This window comes from Mastigoproctus giganteus, chromosome 12, assembly GCF_048544385.1.
Source record: "Mastigoproctus giganteus isolate SK-2022 chromosome 12, ASM4854438v1, whole genome shotgun sequence".
Classification (NCBI taxonomy): Eukaryota; Metazoa; Arthropoda; class Arachnida; order Uropygi; family Thelyphonidae; genus Mastigoproctus; species Mastigoproctus giganteus.
In genome coordinates, this window is record NC_143586.1 from 98,222,301 (window position 1) to 98,236,778 (window position 14,478).

Here is a 14,478-nt window from a genome sequence, read left to right on the forward strand (position 1 = left end):
ATTTTTGAGGTCACGTCCTATTCCGCCTATCTTTTTTAACAGCAAAAAAGATAGGCGGAATAGGACCGTGGGTATGTCTGCCAAAGGCAAAAACAGATGACTTTGTAGAGCAGATGTCATATTTTAAGGGCAATGAAAGGTGATATCATTCTACATGTTGACATTAATGATATTAAGAGTATGAGCTCTGAAGTGTTACTTAGCAAGTATAGGGCAACGTTGGGAAAGAGTCGCAAGTTAGGATTACATTTGAAAGCCTCAGCAATCATGCCCTGGCACAATGGGGGAGGGGAGTGCATGTTGAGAGACAAGTCGACATGCACTGAGAATCTCTCCAGGTCCAATCAATTTGGAATTGAAGAGACCATACAAGGCTCATGGGGCTGAATTTTTCTCAGTGGTCTGAACTTGGTAACAGGAAAGACTGTTTTCTCAGGGTGCCGATGCTATTGAGGCAGTGTTAGGTGTGTGAGACAACTGATAGCCTGTGGTGGGAGGGGGATACACAGACTAATAGATTAACTGGAGCTGCAGGCAGAGGTAAAAGTAATTCTTGCATTACTTTTATTTGAACATGCAGCAGTGTGGAGAGCACAGTGATGATTTCAAGACCTGCCGTGGGTCATTGTGGAACAAGCAAATACATGGCTACATTAGGATAACTAGGAGTAAGGAGTAAGAACAGGTGCATGTACACTAATGCTAGAAGCATAGTAGATAATTTGATGAATTTTTTAAGTACCAATTAAGTCATCAAAGGAAGACATTGTGGAGTATACTGGAGACATGATATCACTCAGGCATAAGGGGTGCAGAATTAAATTATGGGGAGTATTCAAATTCTGCATCCCCTATGTCAATTAATAGCTTGGGGGAGGCAGGTGTGGCTATGCTCTTAGTTAAGAAGCATATTAAATGTAAGGCAGTGCTTCCAGTGAACATTGGTAGATATGTGCAATGTTGAGTCAATTTGGTATGACATAAGCTGGGAAAATGAAAATGAGAGCAGGAGTGTGCTATAGGAATAATGACTGATAATTATAAAATCAAATACACAAAGAAACAATGTACCAGTAAATCAGAATGTCTTATAATGGGGGTTTTTAACTTACCAGATATTGACTCGAATTTGTGGGATGGTCATTTGAACACTAGCAAGATTTGGATTTATTGGATGACTGTTTTCTACAGCAGCACATTAGAAAGGCAATCAGAGGAAGCAACTATACTTTGATCTGATTATTAGCAGCAATCTTTCATGCATTGACTGGAATTTGTGGGATGGTCATTTGCACACTAGCAAGATTTGGATTTATTGGATGACTGTTTTCTACAGCAGCACATTAGAAAGGCAACCAGAGGAAGCAACTATACTTTGATCTGATTATTAGCAGCAATCTTTCATGCATTTAGAAGCTTCAGGTAAACAACCACCTGGTTGGCAGTGATCAACATACTGATGGGATTTATTTAAAAACAACTCTGTTGAGGGTAAAGGGAAGGGCTTTTTCTTTCATAAGGATGACTACAATGGTATCAGTCAGTTTTTAAATTTTATACATTGGGACCATCCAGTAATATGGTCCCACTGTATAAAATCAACATCAAACAGCAAGTTCTAAATGGGAAGCATTCGGGGAAGTAATAATAGAAGCTATAAGGCTTTTCATACCAATTAAGGAATAATGTTTTAGGCTTAGACTTAAATGAATGTTAAATGAACTAATGAAACTTGTGGCAGAAAAGGAAAATGCATGGGGCACATATAAATCATCAGTTGATACAGAAGTGTATGGGAGATATAAACTACAATGGTAATAGATTGGGTTGAGGTAAGAAGTGGGGATCAGTATTAGGACCACTGTTGTTTTTGATTTTCATAAATGACATCGATGAAGGGATAGAGGGTGTGATGTCTAAATTTGCAGATGATGTAAAGATTAGTAGAGTAGTTAATGATCACTGACAAGCAGAGCTTCTTCAGAGTGACCTAAACTTCAGGTATGGTCAGAAAAATGGCAGCTATGCTTTAATCGAGCAAAGTAAGGTATTATACCTGGAGAATAGTAACCCAAAATAACTTGTACACTTGGTGGAGTTGAACTAAAGCCAGTAGTGGAGAAAAGGGACTTTAGTGTTACGATACAGTCAGACATTAAGTTCTCTGAGCATTGCTGACAGGTTGCATGGAAGGCCCACGGTATCCTATCGATGATTTATCGAACAATTGCTAGTAAAGATAAGGATGTCATAATCCCATTATATAAGGCTATCGTTAGACAACACTTGGAATACTGTGTTCAAGTATGAAGACTGCACCTAAAGAGAGAGACTGTGCTTTTTGAAAGGGTCTAAACACAGGTAACTCGCCTGGTGAGATAGTCAAAAGGGCGTCCATATGAGGAAAGACTTGAAATATGTGGGTTGCAGAGCCTGGAAACTAGGCACCTTAGAGGAGACTTGATTGAGGTGTTTAAGGCTCCGAGTGGCTTAAGTAAAATGAAAGAGGAGGAAAAATTTTCATGGCTATAAATGATTCTAGAACTAGGGGCCATAAATTCAATTTATGGGGGGGGGGGAGATGTTTAGAGTGGATTGCAGGAAGTTTTATTTTAGCCAGTGAGTTATAAATTACTGGAATAAGTTACCTATTGGGCAGAGGCTGATAGTTTGGGGAAATTCAAAGGTCAGCTGGGAGAGAAACGCATAGGTTGTCTATTTCCTTTTCTTTTATTAATTATTATTATTTTTTAAATTTTATTTACTTTTTTTTTTTTTTTTTTTTTGGCTGGTGCAGCATAAGCCATAGGCTTCCTTGTACCATGCAGCCATTGCTAATACTAACTAGTCAGTAATCAAGTCACAAAGAAGGTTAGGAAAGCTAATGCAGATTATGAGAAGTCTCTAACAAAGAATGCCCAGAAAAGCAGCAAAGACTTTAGTTATATTAATAGTAGAAGGAAGGGGTTGAATCTCACTGGTCCACTTGATGTTGATAGTTTAACTGTTGATGATCCTACTCAGATTATTGACAAACTGAATAAGTACTTTGCATCTACATTCATCAGGCGTGAGGGGTTCTTTATGAAAGGGAATGTCAGAAGTTGAGATTGTAACAGGGAACTAAATGATTTTGTGATAACTAAGAGAGGAAAGCAGAAGAGAAATTTTTCAAGCTTAATGAGGGTTATTGTTATTTTGTTATTTTTAGGAGCATTAGCAACTAAGGCCATATTGCTCCGGGATATGCGGTGGTTATTCCCTGACCTTTCCGCATCCTCCGTATTTGGTGGTGACGAGCTCGAACCCCGGTCTAATCAAGAAGCATGTGCTATGCACTGCTGCTTCCCACCTGGCTACGGAGGCGCCTGCTTAATGAGGCTTAACATTGACAAATGCAAGGTACTGCGCATATGGTTAACAGTTATTCCAGATTAATACCAACTCTGAGGTTCCATTCAGGGTAATAGAAAATGAAAGAGATCCGGGGTAGTTGTGCAGTCAGATATGAAGTTCTCTAAGCAATGGAGACAGGCTGCTGGGCAGCTCAAGGGGTTTTGGTTAATGATATATATATGGGAACTTTGCTGTAAGGATAAGGAGGTGATTATCCTATCGTACAAGGCAATGGTTAGGCCACATATGAGTACTGTAGGGGAGGATGTGGATCTTCTGGAACAGCTGCAGAGAAGGGTAATGAGAATGGCAATGGGAACAAAAGAGTGATCTTACCAAGAAAGGCTTCAATTCTAAAAATTGCAGCATTTGAAGACTAGGCACCTGAAATGTGATCCAATTGTATTTAAGGCTTTGAATGGATTGAGGAAGCTCAATGCTGATGGCATTCTTTCTCCTGTTCATACACAAGGGAACAAATTTAAATTGAGTAAGGATGGTTGATTGTTGGAACAAACTTCGAACTGTTGTTTTGGAAATGAGTAATTTCAATAAATCCAAGAAAGAAGTAGAGAAATTATTGCAGGGGATGGAGAGGAGATGAGGGTTTCTTTCTTTTTTTTTTTTTTTTTTTAGCAGATGCTTTACGAGCTTGTTCTTTTGCGTGGATTCTTAAAGACAAATGCAAATGGTGATACGAGTGCCAGCTTTTAGTTTGCCGTTTATTTTTAAAATTTTATTGTATATATACAGGGTTGTTAAAATTAAAATATCCCAATGTAGAGGGCTCCGGAGAGAGTTCTAAGGCTCATACTGAAGAAAAATTTGGAAAACAGGTACAAAAAAAAAAAAAAAAATGCACTCGCCATTTATTGAAAAAAAAAAAAAAAAAAAAAAAAATAGTTTCAAAATCTGTCACTGTATGGCACGTAACTATCTTAGTTACGATTATGCAAATAACTTTAGTTATTTGCATAATCATAAGTTATTGCCACAGTGCTACTACTCAGCTCTACTGTACTGTATAAAAGCAAAGCGGTCTCTTCAAAATCATACAGTAGATGTTTGCCTGCACTACAGCAGCAATGCCAACAATGTTGCTTATTTATTTATTTTATTTGTTTGGTTTTTAGGAGCATTAGCAACTAAGGCCATATTGCTCCAGGATATGCAGTGGTCCTTCCCTGACCTTTCCGCATCCTCCGTATTTGGTGGTGACGGGCTCGAACCCCGGTCTAATCAAGAAGCGTGTGCTACGCACTGCTGCTCCTTCCCACCTGGCTATGGGCTCGCCCCGCCAACAACGTTGCAGGAAAAGGCATTGTTTCACTATCAGAACAGCAACACTGCAGCTATCAGAGAATTCCGACATGAGAAGCGCATAAGGTGTGGACCTATGACTATTTGTTCTGTCTGCAAAATGATTCAAAATTTGAAGCAACAGGTCATCTTGGTGTTCAACCAGGTAGAAGTCGAAAACGAGTGGACTCCTCTTGTGTTGAAGATGTGGCTATGGCTGTCATGGATTTATCAAGTCAATCTTCATGTGGTAGCGCAAGTGTGCCAGCTGTTTCTCGTGAAGTGAACATGCCGTATTCCACCGTAAGGCTAGTAATGCATCAGGTGTTGTGGTACTGTCCTTACAAGATGCACATGCTACAGCAAATAAAGCATGGTGATGCAGATATTTGTTTCACATATGCCCTTCAGTTTCTGGAGTGAATGACAGTGGATATCACTTGGCCATGGAACATCCTTTGGAGTGATGAAGCCCACTTCTGCTTAAATGGACAAGTGAAAGTCGCATTTGGGCAACAGAAAACTCTTGAGTTATCTAAGAGGTCCTGTTGCATTCTCCAAAAGTGACAGTATTGTGGTGTGGATTTATGGCCACATTCATGATTGGGCCATATTTTTTTGAACAGGTAACACCGACTAGACCCTGCACCTGTTCCGTCACTAGACAGCAATATTATGAAATGTTGGCAAATCCTTCAGGATACCATATTCATGCAAGATGGTGCACACCATCCCCACATCCACCGTTGTGTCCAAAGATTGCTAAGGCAACACTTTACAGATTTTTGGTCAACAACAGTTTCCATTCTTTGAATGGAAACTGTTGTTGACCAAAAATGGAGGACACATTGAACAATTGTAGCACTGTTCAAGTGATTTGTATTGCCACAGCAACATTTTTTTCCCCCCAATAAACGGTGAGCGCATTCTTCATTGTACCTGTTATTCAAATTTATCTTCAGTACAAGCCTTAGAACTCGCTCCAGAGCCCTCTACATTGAGACACTTTAATTTTAACAACCCTGTGTACACACACACTAAATTTTAAATATATATAAAAATGGAGAAAATAAACTAAATAAGATCTCACTGATATTTGCACAGACAACATTTGTAAATAAGTTAGGAAAAAATTTATATTCCCCAACATAGAATCCCAAGTGATGAATATTACAGAGCACCAACTTAGAAACACTGTTCTAGGCTCTCTTGTTGTACAATAGCACCTAGAACTCATGTACAGATTATCAAGACAGATTGATACCCTTATGTAATTCAGTGGCTATTGTGGTGCCATGAAGGATGTAACTTGCCACATATTTATGTGCCAATTTATGTACCAGTGAGTACTGCAACAGATAGTCGTCACCCTTCTCTCCATAAATTCAAATTAACTTTATATATATATATATATACTATATATATATAGAACCAATAAGTAATCAATTCACACATAATGTGATAAATGAGTGTGATGTCTGTTGATATATCTGTTTTTCAGGATATGTATAGAGAGAGAGAGAGAGAGAGAACATTTTCATACAAAACTTCATGGAAAATGTGACTTTCAATTCAAAGTACAAATGTCCCTCTCTCAAATCTATAAATGAGCAGAAGTCCAAAGTGGTGTCTGTCTTAAGTGCACATAATTTGCCATCAAGTTCAACACCTTCTTTTATCTCATATGCCCTCTACATCTATGATTTCAGCAAATCCAGCCAAGCAAAAAATGTGCAAACTACTGAAACGAAAATACAGTGTTTTATCAGCATAGCTAGTGAATAGGTCACATTTAATGGGACAATTATAATACAGAGAAGAAAATGTATCTATTTTTGTAGAAAATGGAACCACCACCCAGCACACTAAAACGTTATAAGATACTAGTATGAAATTCCTGGGTAATTTCAAAGAACGTATCATTGAATACTGCGATAATGCCATGACAGCTAAATATTATTCTAACAACAACACTGACATTACAATATTTATTTTAAACTAGCTTGGCAGTCAACGTGTTAAGGGTAGGATGAGGTGGTTAGCTGTTGGGTAAACTGTATGTGCTAAAATAACCACTGGTGATCCGGCAAACTCACTAATCCGGCACCCCACAGGTCCCAATGCTGCCGGATTAGTGACAGTCGACCTGTATTGTGAAAATATCGCAATGTAAACCCAATAACATTGTTTTTTTTTTCATTTTTGTAATTCGTTCCAAATCCTTGGAAGTTGAAAATGTCGCTATATTACTAAGCTATTTATCTCTCTAAAAGGTCGTATTTATGATGGAAATTGCACTACACTTTTATTGATATCATATGTTTGGTTATAAGAATCAATTTTAAATGCCTCTGATATTTTTTTAAAGCACGTTTTTGGAGGTCACAACCAAAAAACAAAAACATTTGGCACTATCCGGTTTATTGGGCTTTTCTGTTAGTGCAGTCTATTATAAATGGGTAGTAAACTATCTTATTGCATTTGCAATAATCCCAATAACTGGAATTCTGTGGATTTTTACGTTATGGTGAAATGTGTTCCCCTTCACTGAAATCTTCAATCATATAAAAAAACAAATTTTCAGAAACTTCTCTTCATTCCTATTTACGTATTACAATGATGAAAGGAAAGGGACCAACGGACAGTACAAGTGCTGGTAATACCAGGAAATGAAACAAAATTGATTTAGAAATGAAGTACAAAGCATGACAAAGTTTGTCATCTATTGTAAGGGAATTAGGTCTCACTGCTTCGACAGTGAATACTATTTTAAAGGCAGTGCACGTATAAAAGAACATATCAAAGGGTCAATGCATTTAAGATCAACAGTGATCACAAAACAGCGTTCAGTGCTATATCGAAGATGGAACAGCTATTAAAAATGTGGATGAAAAAATCAGATTTAGAAGCAAGTGCCCCTGAGTCCAATGGCCATTCAAGCAAAAGCAAGAAGTATTTATGAAGATATTAAGGATAAGTACGGCAAACCACAAGCCAAGTTCATGGCAAGCAATGGGTGGTTTAATAGGATAAGTACGGCAAACCACAAGCCAAGTTCATGGCAAGCAATGGGTGGTTTAATAGGATAAGTACGGCAAACCACAAGCCAAGTTCATGGCAAGCAATGGGTGGTTTAATAGGTTCAAGCATCACACTGGTTTCCAAAACATTAAAATATGTGGTGATGTCGCCAGTGCAGATTCTGCAGATGCAGAGAAATTGCAATGTGTTGGAAAAAATTATTGATGAAGGCAGCTGTTCATCAATGCAGCAAATTTTTAATGTTGATGAGACCGCTCTGTATTGGAAAAAAATACCGGATTGAACATATTTGTCAAAGAGTTCAAGGCTTCAAGAGTTTGGGGCACTCTCTTGCAGCGGGAAATTATAGATTAATACTACTGCCTGTGTACCATTCTGGAAATCCTCGTGCATTTAAGGGCATCAATAAAACCACCCTACCCGTGCATTTCCAATTGGAGCATGGATAACAATATCTCTCTTTGAGGACAGGTTTAAATGCTACTTCATTCCCGAGGTTGGAAAATATTGTAAAGACAATGATGTTCCTTTCAAGATTTTGGTTCTATTAAATAGTGCTCCTGGACATCCTACACATCTAGATGATTTCAATTCGAACGTGAGTCATATTTCTACTGCCAAACACAATTTCACTCATCCAACCTATGAATCAGGGTGTTATTTTGAATTTAAAAGCATAGTATTTATACACAACATTTGCTCAGGCATTGTCTGCAGTAGACTGTGAGAAAAATTTTATGTTAAGAGACTTTTGGAAATGTTATAATATTTACCATGCCATCTTAAACATTAATAAGGCCTGGGTGGAAATTATTAAAAGTTGTTTAAATGGGCCATGGAAAAAAATATGCCCATACTATGTAAAAGGCTTCGAAGGGTTTGAAAAAGACGAATCATATGAAGAGGTTACAGAAAAGATTGTAAAGGTTGCAGAGCTACTTCAGTTGGAAGTTGCTACCAAAGACATGGAGGAGTTGATAGAGGAAGAAGAGAAGGAATTATCTAACGAAGAACTTATTGACTTGAAGGCAGCAATAGTGAAAGAAGAAAATGCTGACAAAGCTCAAGATGAACCAAATGGGGAGCCAAGATGCTTCATCGTCAGAGAGATGGCAATGGTATTTTGTGAAATTGCATCGGCAATGGTGAGGTTGGGGAAGATGGATCCTGACAGTGAATGATTCTTAAAAGTTAGAGGGGTGAATGATCTGCTTGCTTGCTATGAAGAAATCTACTATGAAAAGAAAAAAGCCACTGTCCAGTCATCCATTAATATGTCCTTTCGTAAGGTTGAACGGCCGATCCCCTTGAAAACTCCATAGACCTCAACCTCAGCAGTGTCGTATTTATCAGCTGAAGACATAGATTCTGGCAATGATGCCCGAGAGGTAAAACTTACTGACGTTATGCCTGTCTTCTCTTTTTTTTTTTTGTAATTTTATAATTTTTTAAATTGCACGCTTTTGTAATTTTTCCTGCGCATGAGATAAAAAATTGAATAAATACAATAAATAATTCTATTCACATGTTCGTTGAACATTTCTTTTTTGATTCAATCAATTCAGCGAGCACAGCTGCGAGTGCTGCACAAGCATGGGGGAAATTCCGACTAACTTAGAGTTCCATAGAACACAACCCTTATGTTAATCGGGGAGTGGCTGTATATGATATCAAAATAATTTTGATATCATATACTTGGGTTTCAGGAAAGACTTTGATACTGTCGCACATAAGATTGCTATACAAATTAGAGCAGTGTGGCATTAAGAGCAAGTTACTATTATGGATAAAGGATGGTTGAGTGGTAGAAGACAGATTGGTTTCAATGGACACTGCTCTTCCTAGACTAATGTTATTGGAGTCCCCAAGGTTCGGTGCTAGGTCCACTGTCGTTTTCTATATTTATTAATGAATTGATTATAATGTAGAACACATTGAGCATTGCTGCTCTTATATTTATTAATGATACTGATGAAGGCATATCATGCTGAATGTACAGGTTTGCAGATGACACAAAATTTTGCAGGGTGTTTACTGACAGTAATGATGGTAAGGCAAAGGTAAACTGCAGCCATTATCAATCCACTGCAGGATGGAAGCCTCCTCAACGATTCATGTTGAGGAAAATAGACTATAATGTGCCACACCAGTCCAGTGCGGGTCGACAGACTGATTGTATTTAGCAGTTAAGGACTTGAATCTCAGTCTACTCAAAATGTGCTACTGCACTCCCACTCCTGACCACTTGACTACACAGGCCAATGATAGTATGCTACTGCAACAGAATTAAAAAAAAAAAAAAAAAAGTTAGGTAAATGAGTTTTGAAATGGTGAGGTTTGGGAAGAAGTTTAACATTGACAAATATAAAATAATGATACCCATATGCCATACTTTATGGTATAGCAGTCAGTGTAGTAGAAAATGAAAAAGGCCTGGGAGTAATTGTGCTGTCAGATATGATGTTCTCTGACAGAGCAGACAAGCTGCCAAGACAGCTCATGCGATTTTGTCAACGATATACAGGAATATGAAGGTGATTATTCCATTATATAAGGCAATGGTCAGGCCACATCTGAAGTACTGTATACAGGTCTGGAGGTCTCATTTCAGGAGGGATGTAGAGCTGCTGGAACAGGTACAGAGACGGGCAACAAAACTGGTGATGGGAACAAAGGGTGCTCTTCCCACAAAAGGGTCTAGTTCTGCAAATTGCAGCATCCTGATACTATGCACCTGCAAGGTGATATGATTGAGGTGCTTAAAGCTTTGAATGGCTTGAGCAAACTGAATGCTGATGGGATTCATGGGATTCTTCCTCTTGCTGATACTATGCACATAAGGGAGCATAAATTCAAATTGAGGAAGGACAGTTGCAGAACAGGTGTGGAAAGTTTGCTTTTAGCCAGTATGTAGTTGACTGCTGGAAGAAACTTTGATGGAAATTGATAGCCTAAATAAATTCAAGGAAGAACTATAACTAGAAATAAATTCTAGTAAGAACTATTGGAGGGAATGGATAGGGGAAATGGGAAGTTTTTTTTTTTTTCTTGTTGACACTGTATAATTTTAACTGAGATATAAACTTGTGTTCTTGCATCATTTGCCATTATTAATAATAAAAATACTAAGAACTTCTTTTTATGATTAAATTAGTAAGACAGTAAACTAGAAGACATTGGGCTAAAATAAAGATTAGTATTAAAAGCACACTGAAAAGAAAAAAACTGTGTTCAGAGGATATTTTATTTGGTTGTTCATAATGAATTAATATCACATGTGAAAAACACTAATTAAACCATGTGAACTCTAAAGTGAATTGTATTGTGTACAAAATGCCACAGTTTACAATGAAAAGTAAGCTTAAGTCCCAAAGAATAACTACTTAATAATTGGCAATACTTCTAAAGATTCCATGGTGAATCTTGTCATTAGGCCAAACCAAGAAAGAAAAACTGTTTAGGGGAAAAAGCTATTTATTTAAATTTCTCTTCTGTACAATTTGAATAATATAACAAAAAAAATCTAGTAATGAAACAGACTTACATTTACAGACAAAAGGAGAAATATCTAAAAGCAGAAAAAAAAAAATGATCATTATTGTGTTTCAGTTTAATTCAACTATTACTGTAAATAAATGAAGTGAAATGACAGAGGTTTGGAGTGTTGTAAATAATAGTAACTGAGATATAATGCTTCAACAAGAACTAGATAAATTAAGTTGGCCTCAAAAATTGCAAACTGATCTATGATACTGGAAAATGGATATTTGGGAAATAGTAATCATAGACAATCTTATGGATTTGGAATTTTTTTAGCAAAATTCTATAAAAAAAAAATAAAAATATTTATATATATAAATATGCCTACATTATTGAGGAAGGATTTAATATCAATGAAGTTGAAATACTCACATTAGACAATTGTAATGAAATGATTTTCACAAATAACAAAAAAAAAAAAAAAAAAACTTATTCTCAAGTTGTAACAGGTTCAAAGAATAATTTCAAAATTCAACTGAAGCTGATGGTTACATAAAAATAAAATCATTTCAAAGATATCAAAAACTGCTGTATCTATTACCTATGTGATATGTCAACTACTAACCATATTTACCCATGTCAATTACTGATAATTTTGCGATGTTTGATTTTTGGCATTGTTTTAAATAATACCACAAGTAACTTTTTTAAGAATATTTAATAGTATTATGTTTTAAGAAGAATCATTATATATATATATATGAATCATTTGTAATAATAAATGCAAAATTAAAGCCAGACTAATTTCTTTTTTTCAAACTGTCCTTAAAACTTCAACTAGTGGTACCTTTAGCTTATATAATAATAAAAATGTAAATATTTACTATCAACTATAGAAACCATTATAAATAAATTACCCTCTTTCTGCCCATGAAGTAACCTATAGATCAAGCTGACAAACCACGGATTGTTATTGTATCGGCCAAGGGCAGCAAACCACATCTGCCAATCAAGGCGTGGTTGATGAGGAACTACAGTGGAAAATAAAACACACTTTTTGGCATAACTACTATAAAGAGAAAGTTCTTTCTTTTAAACAACATTTCAATTAAATGATACATATAAAAATATGCAATTATAATCTTACTTTAAAGTTTGGAATGATGATATACTGACTACTTAAATTAAAAACTATTCTGACAGTGATTGAGCCTCACTTAAGAGAGATTAGAATTTGCTTCAGTTTAAGTCAACTTGCAAGGAAATTAACTATTATTCTAATAGATGAAGTTAAATGACAAAAAGTGATAAATAACGGTAACATAGGTATACTATTTGAACAAGGCAGATAAATTTAGCCGGTCTGAAAAATAACAACTGAACTACAATACTAGGAATTGTAAATTTGGGCAATAGTAATCTCAGATTTTTTTATTACTTGCAAATTTGTTTTAGCATCATTCTCTGTTTAAAAAAAAAAGCAGTATAAACATGTCTGCATCATTCAGGAAGTATTTAATAACAATGAAGTTGAAGTAATTGTATTAAACAATTATCTTATTACTAAAAAGTAATAAACGTAAAGAAATTCATAATGAAGAGATCTTGAGAGTAATTGTGTCACTATGTGAATCTCACTGGTGCAGACAAACTAGCAGAACAGCAAACGGCAATATATTTATCATATACAGGAATTTTTGCTAGAAGGGACAAAGAGATAATTGTTCTATTATACAAAATCCTGATACAGGTTTGGAACCTGCAATCTCAGAAAGGATGTGGATCATAGAGAAAATGTTAAGTGAAGAGTGAAGGAGCAACAAGATTAGCTTTTAACATAAAGGAGAGAGGGAAATTTTTTTTTTTTTTTCTGTGAAGTATATAAAGTTCCCCAGATGCTTGTATGAAACTTGGCCGTTGAGATAATGAGGGCTTAAGGTGGATATAAATAAATAATCTTTATTAAAATATACTATAGTGGTACATAATGTCCATTATGGCAAGAAGCCAGGGAACCAAAAAATAAATGTTCTGTTTAAACTCTAGTCAGATAACACAGATTAGTGTAGTGGAGCTTGCAACTAGTCATTTGACAATATTATCTATAAATAAAATTCTTGCTATGATGACTAAAGAGAATAAATAAAACTAATAAAACAAAAAAAATATAAATAAAAGCAATAAAACAAATAAATTAAGAATGTAAAGATAAAATCAAATCAAAATACACAAATGTACACAAAACATTGCACTTTCCTTTTATGTCAGCTCACAAATGGCTCTAAAAGGCAGAAATGTAATCACATGCGTAGCAATGTGACAGCAACATAGTGGAGTAGTTATTACACTTAACACTGGAAAGGAAAGGTCAGTTGTATACCAAGGACAAAACAATGCCTCATATGCTGTGCCAACAGCCATCATTGTTAACATAATGAACTCCATGTGAGGGCACAGCAGGCAGAGTCAGTTATTCAAATATCTCCCTCACATTTGAATATCCATCCCCAAACCTCCAGGATTCTCTGCTATAGCAAACCCCACATTCAGAGAAATGCACATTATTATTATTATTAGGTATATGGTGCAAGGAAGCCTGAAGCTTATGCTGCACCAGCCAAAAAAAAAAAAAAAAAATTTCCCATGTTACTGTGAGAGAGAGAGAGTCAGAAGTAGAAGGAAATCACCAAGAAGGCAAGAAAGAGAAGAATGATGATATCCAGCTCAGGACCCTAGGTTTGCCAAACCCATACTCACAAGATGTGAGCTCCTGAGTAAGTAGGCAACCTGACTCAGTAAAAACAGTAGATTGGGATCTTGATCTGTGTGGATTGGGGCCTCCTTCCAAGAAGTGTAACACAATGAATTTGATAGTTATAACATTCAGACAAGTTCTGAGACACCCAGAAATTGGGGAAGGTAGGTTGTTGCAGTGAATTCTGAGGGACAAGTTGTTGTTGTTATTTGGTTTTTAGGAGCATTAGCAACTAAGGCCATATTGCTCCGGGAATATGCGGTGGTCATTCCCTGACCTTTCCGCATCCTCCGTATTTGGTGGTGACGGGCTTGAACCCCGGTCTAATCAAGAAGGCGTGTGCTATGCACTGCTGCTCCTTCCCACCTGGCTATGGAGGCACCACTGAGGGACAAGACAACATTGCATGATATCACACACACACACACACACACACACACCTGTAATGTAGGCCAAGGACAGTTGAGGTAAATGCACTTCACCCTCACCTTAGAAATCTCATTTCT

The 14,478-nt window shown here is 36.5% G+C and overlaps 1 protein-coding gene across 1 annotated transcript in view; it reads right to left on the bottom strand.

The window, feature by feature from the left end:
• Positions 1-14,478, bottom strand: part of LOC150077293 (lipase maturation factor 2-like) — a 378,351-nt gene that overhangs the window by 40,982 nt on the left and 322,891 nt on the right. Inside the window, exon 13 of the mRNA XM_090386704.1 lies at positions 12,135-12,248. Coding sequence (XP_090242830.1) covers positions 12,135-12,248 — 114 coding nt within the window. The remainder of the gene's footprint in view (positions 1-12,134; positions 12,249-14,478) is intronic.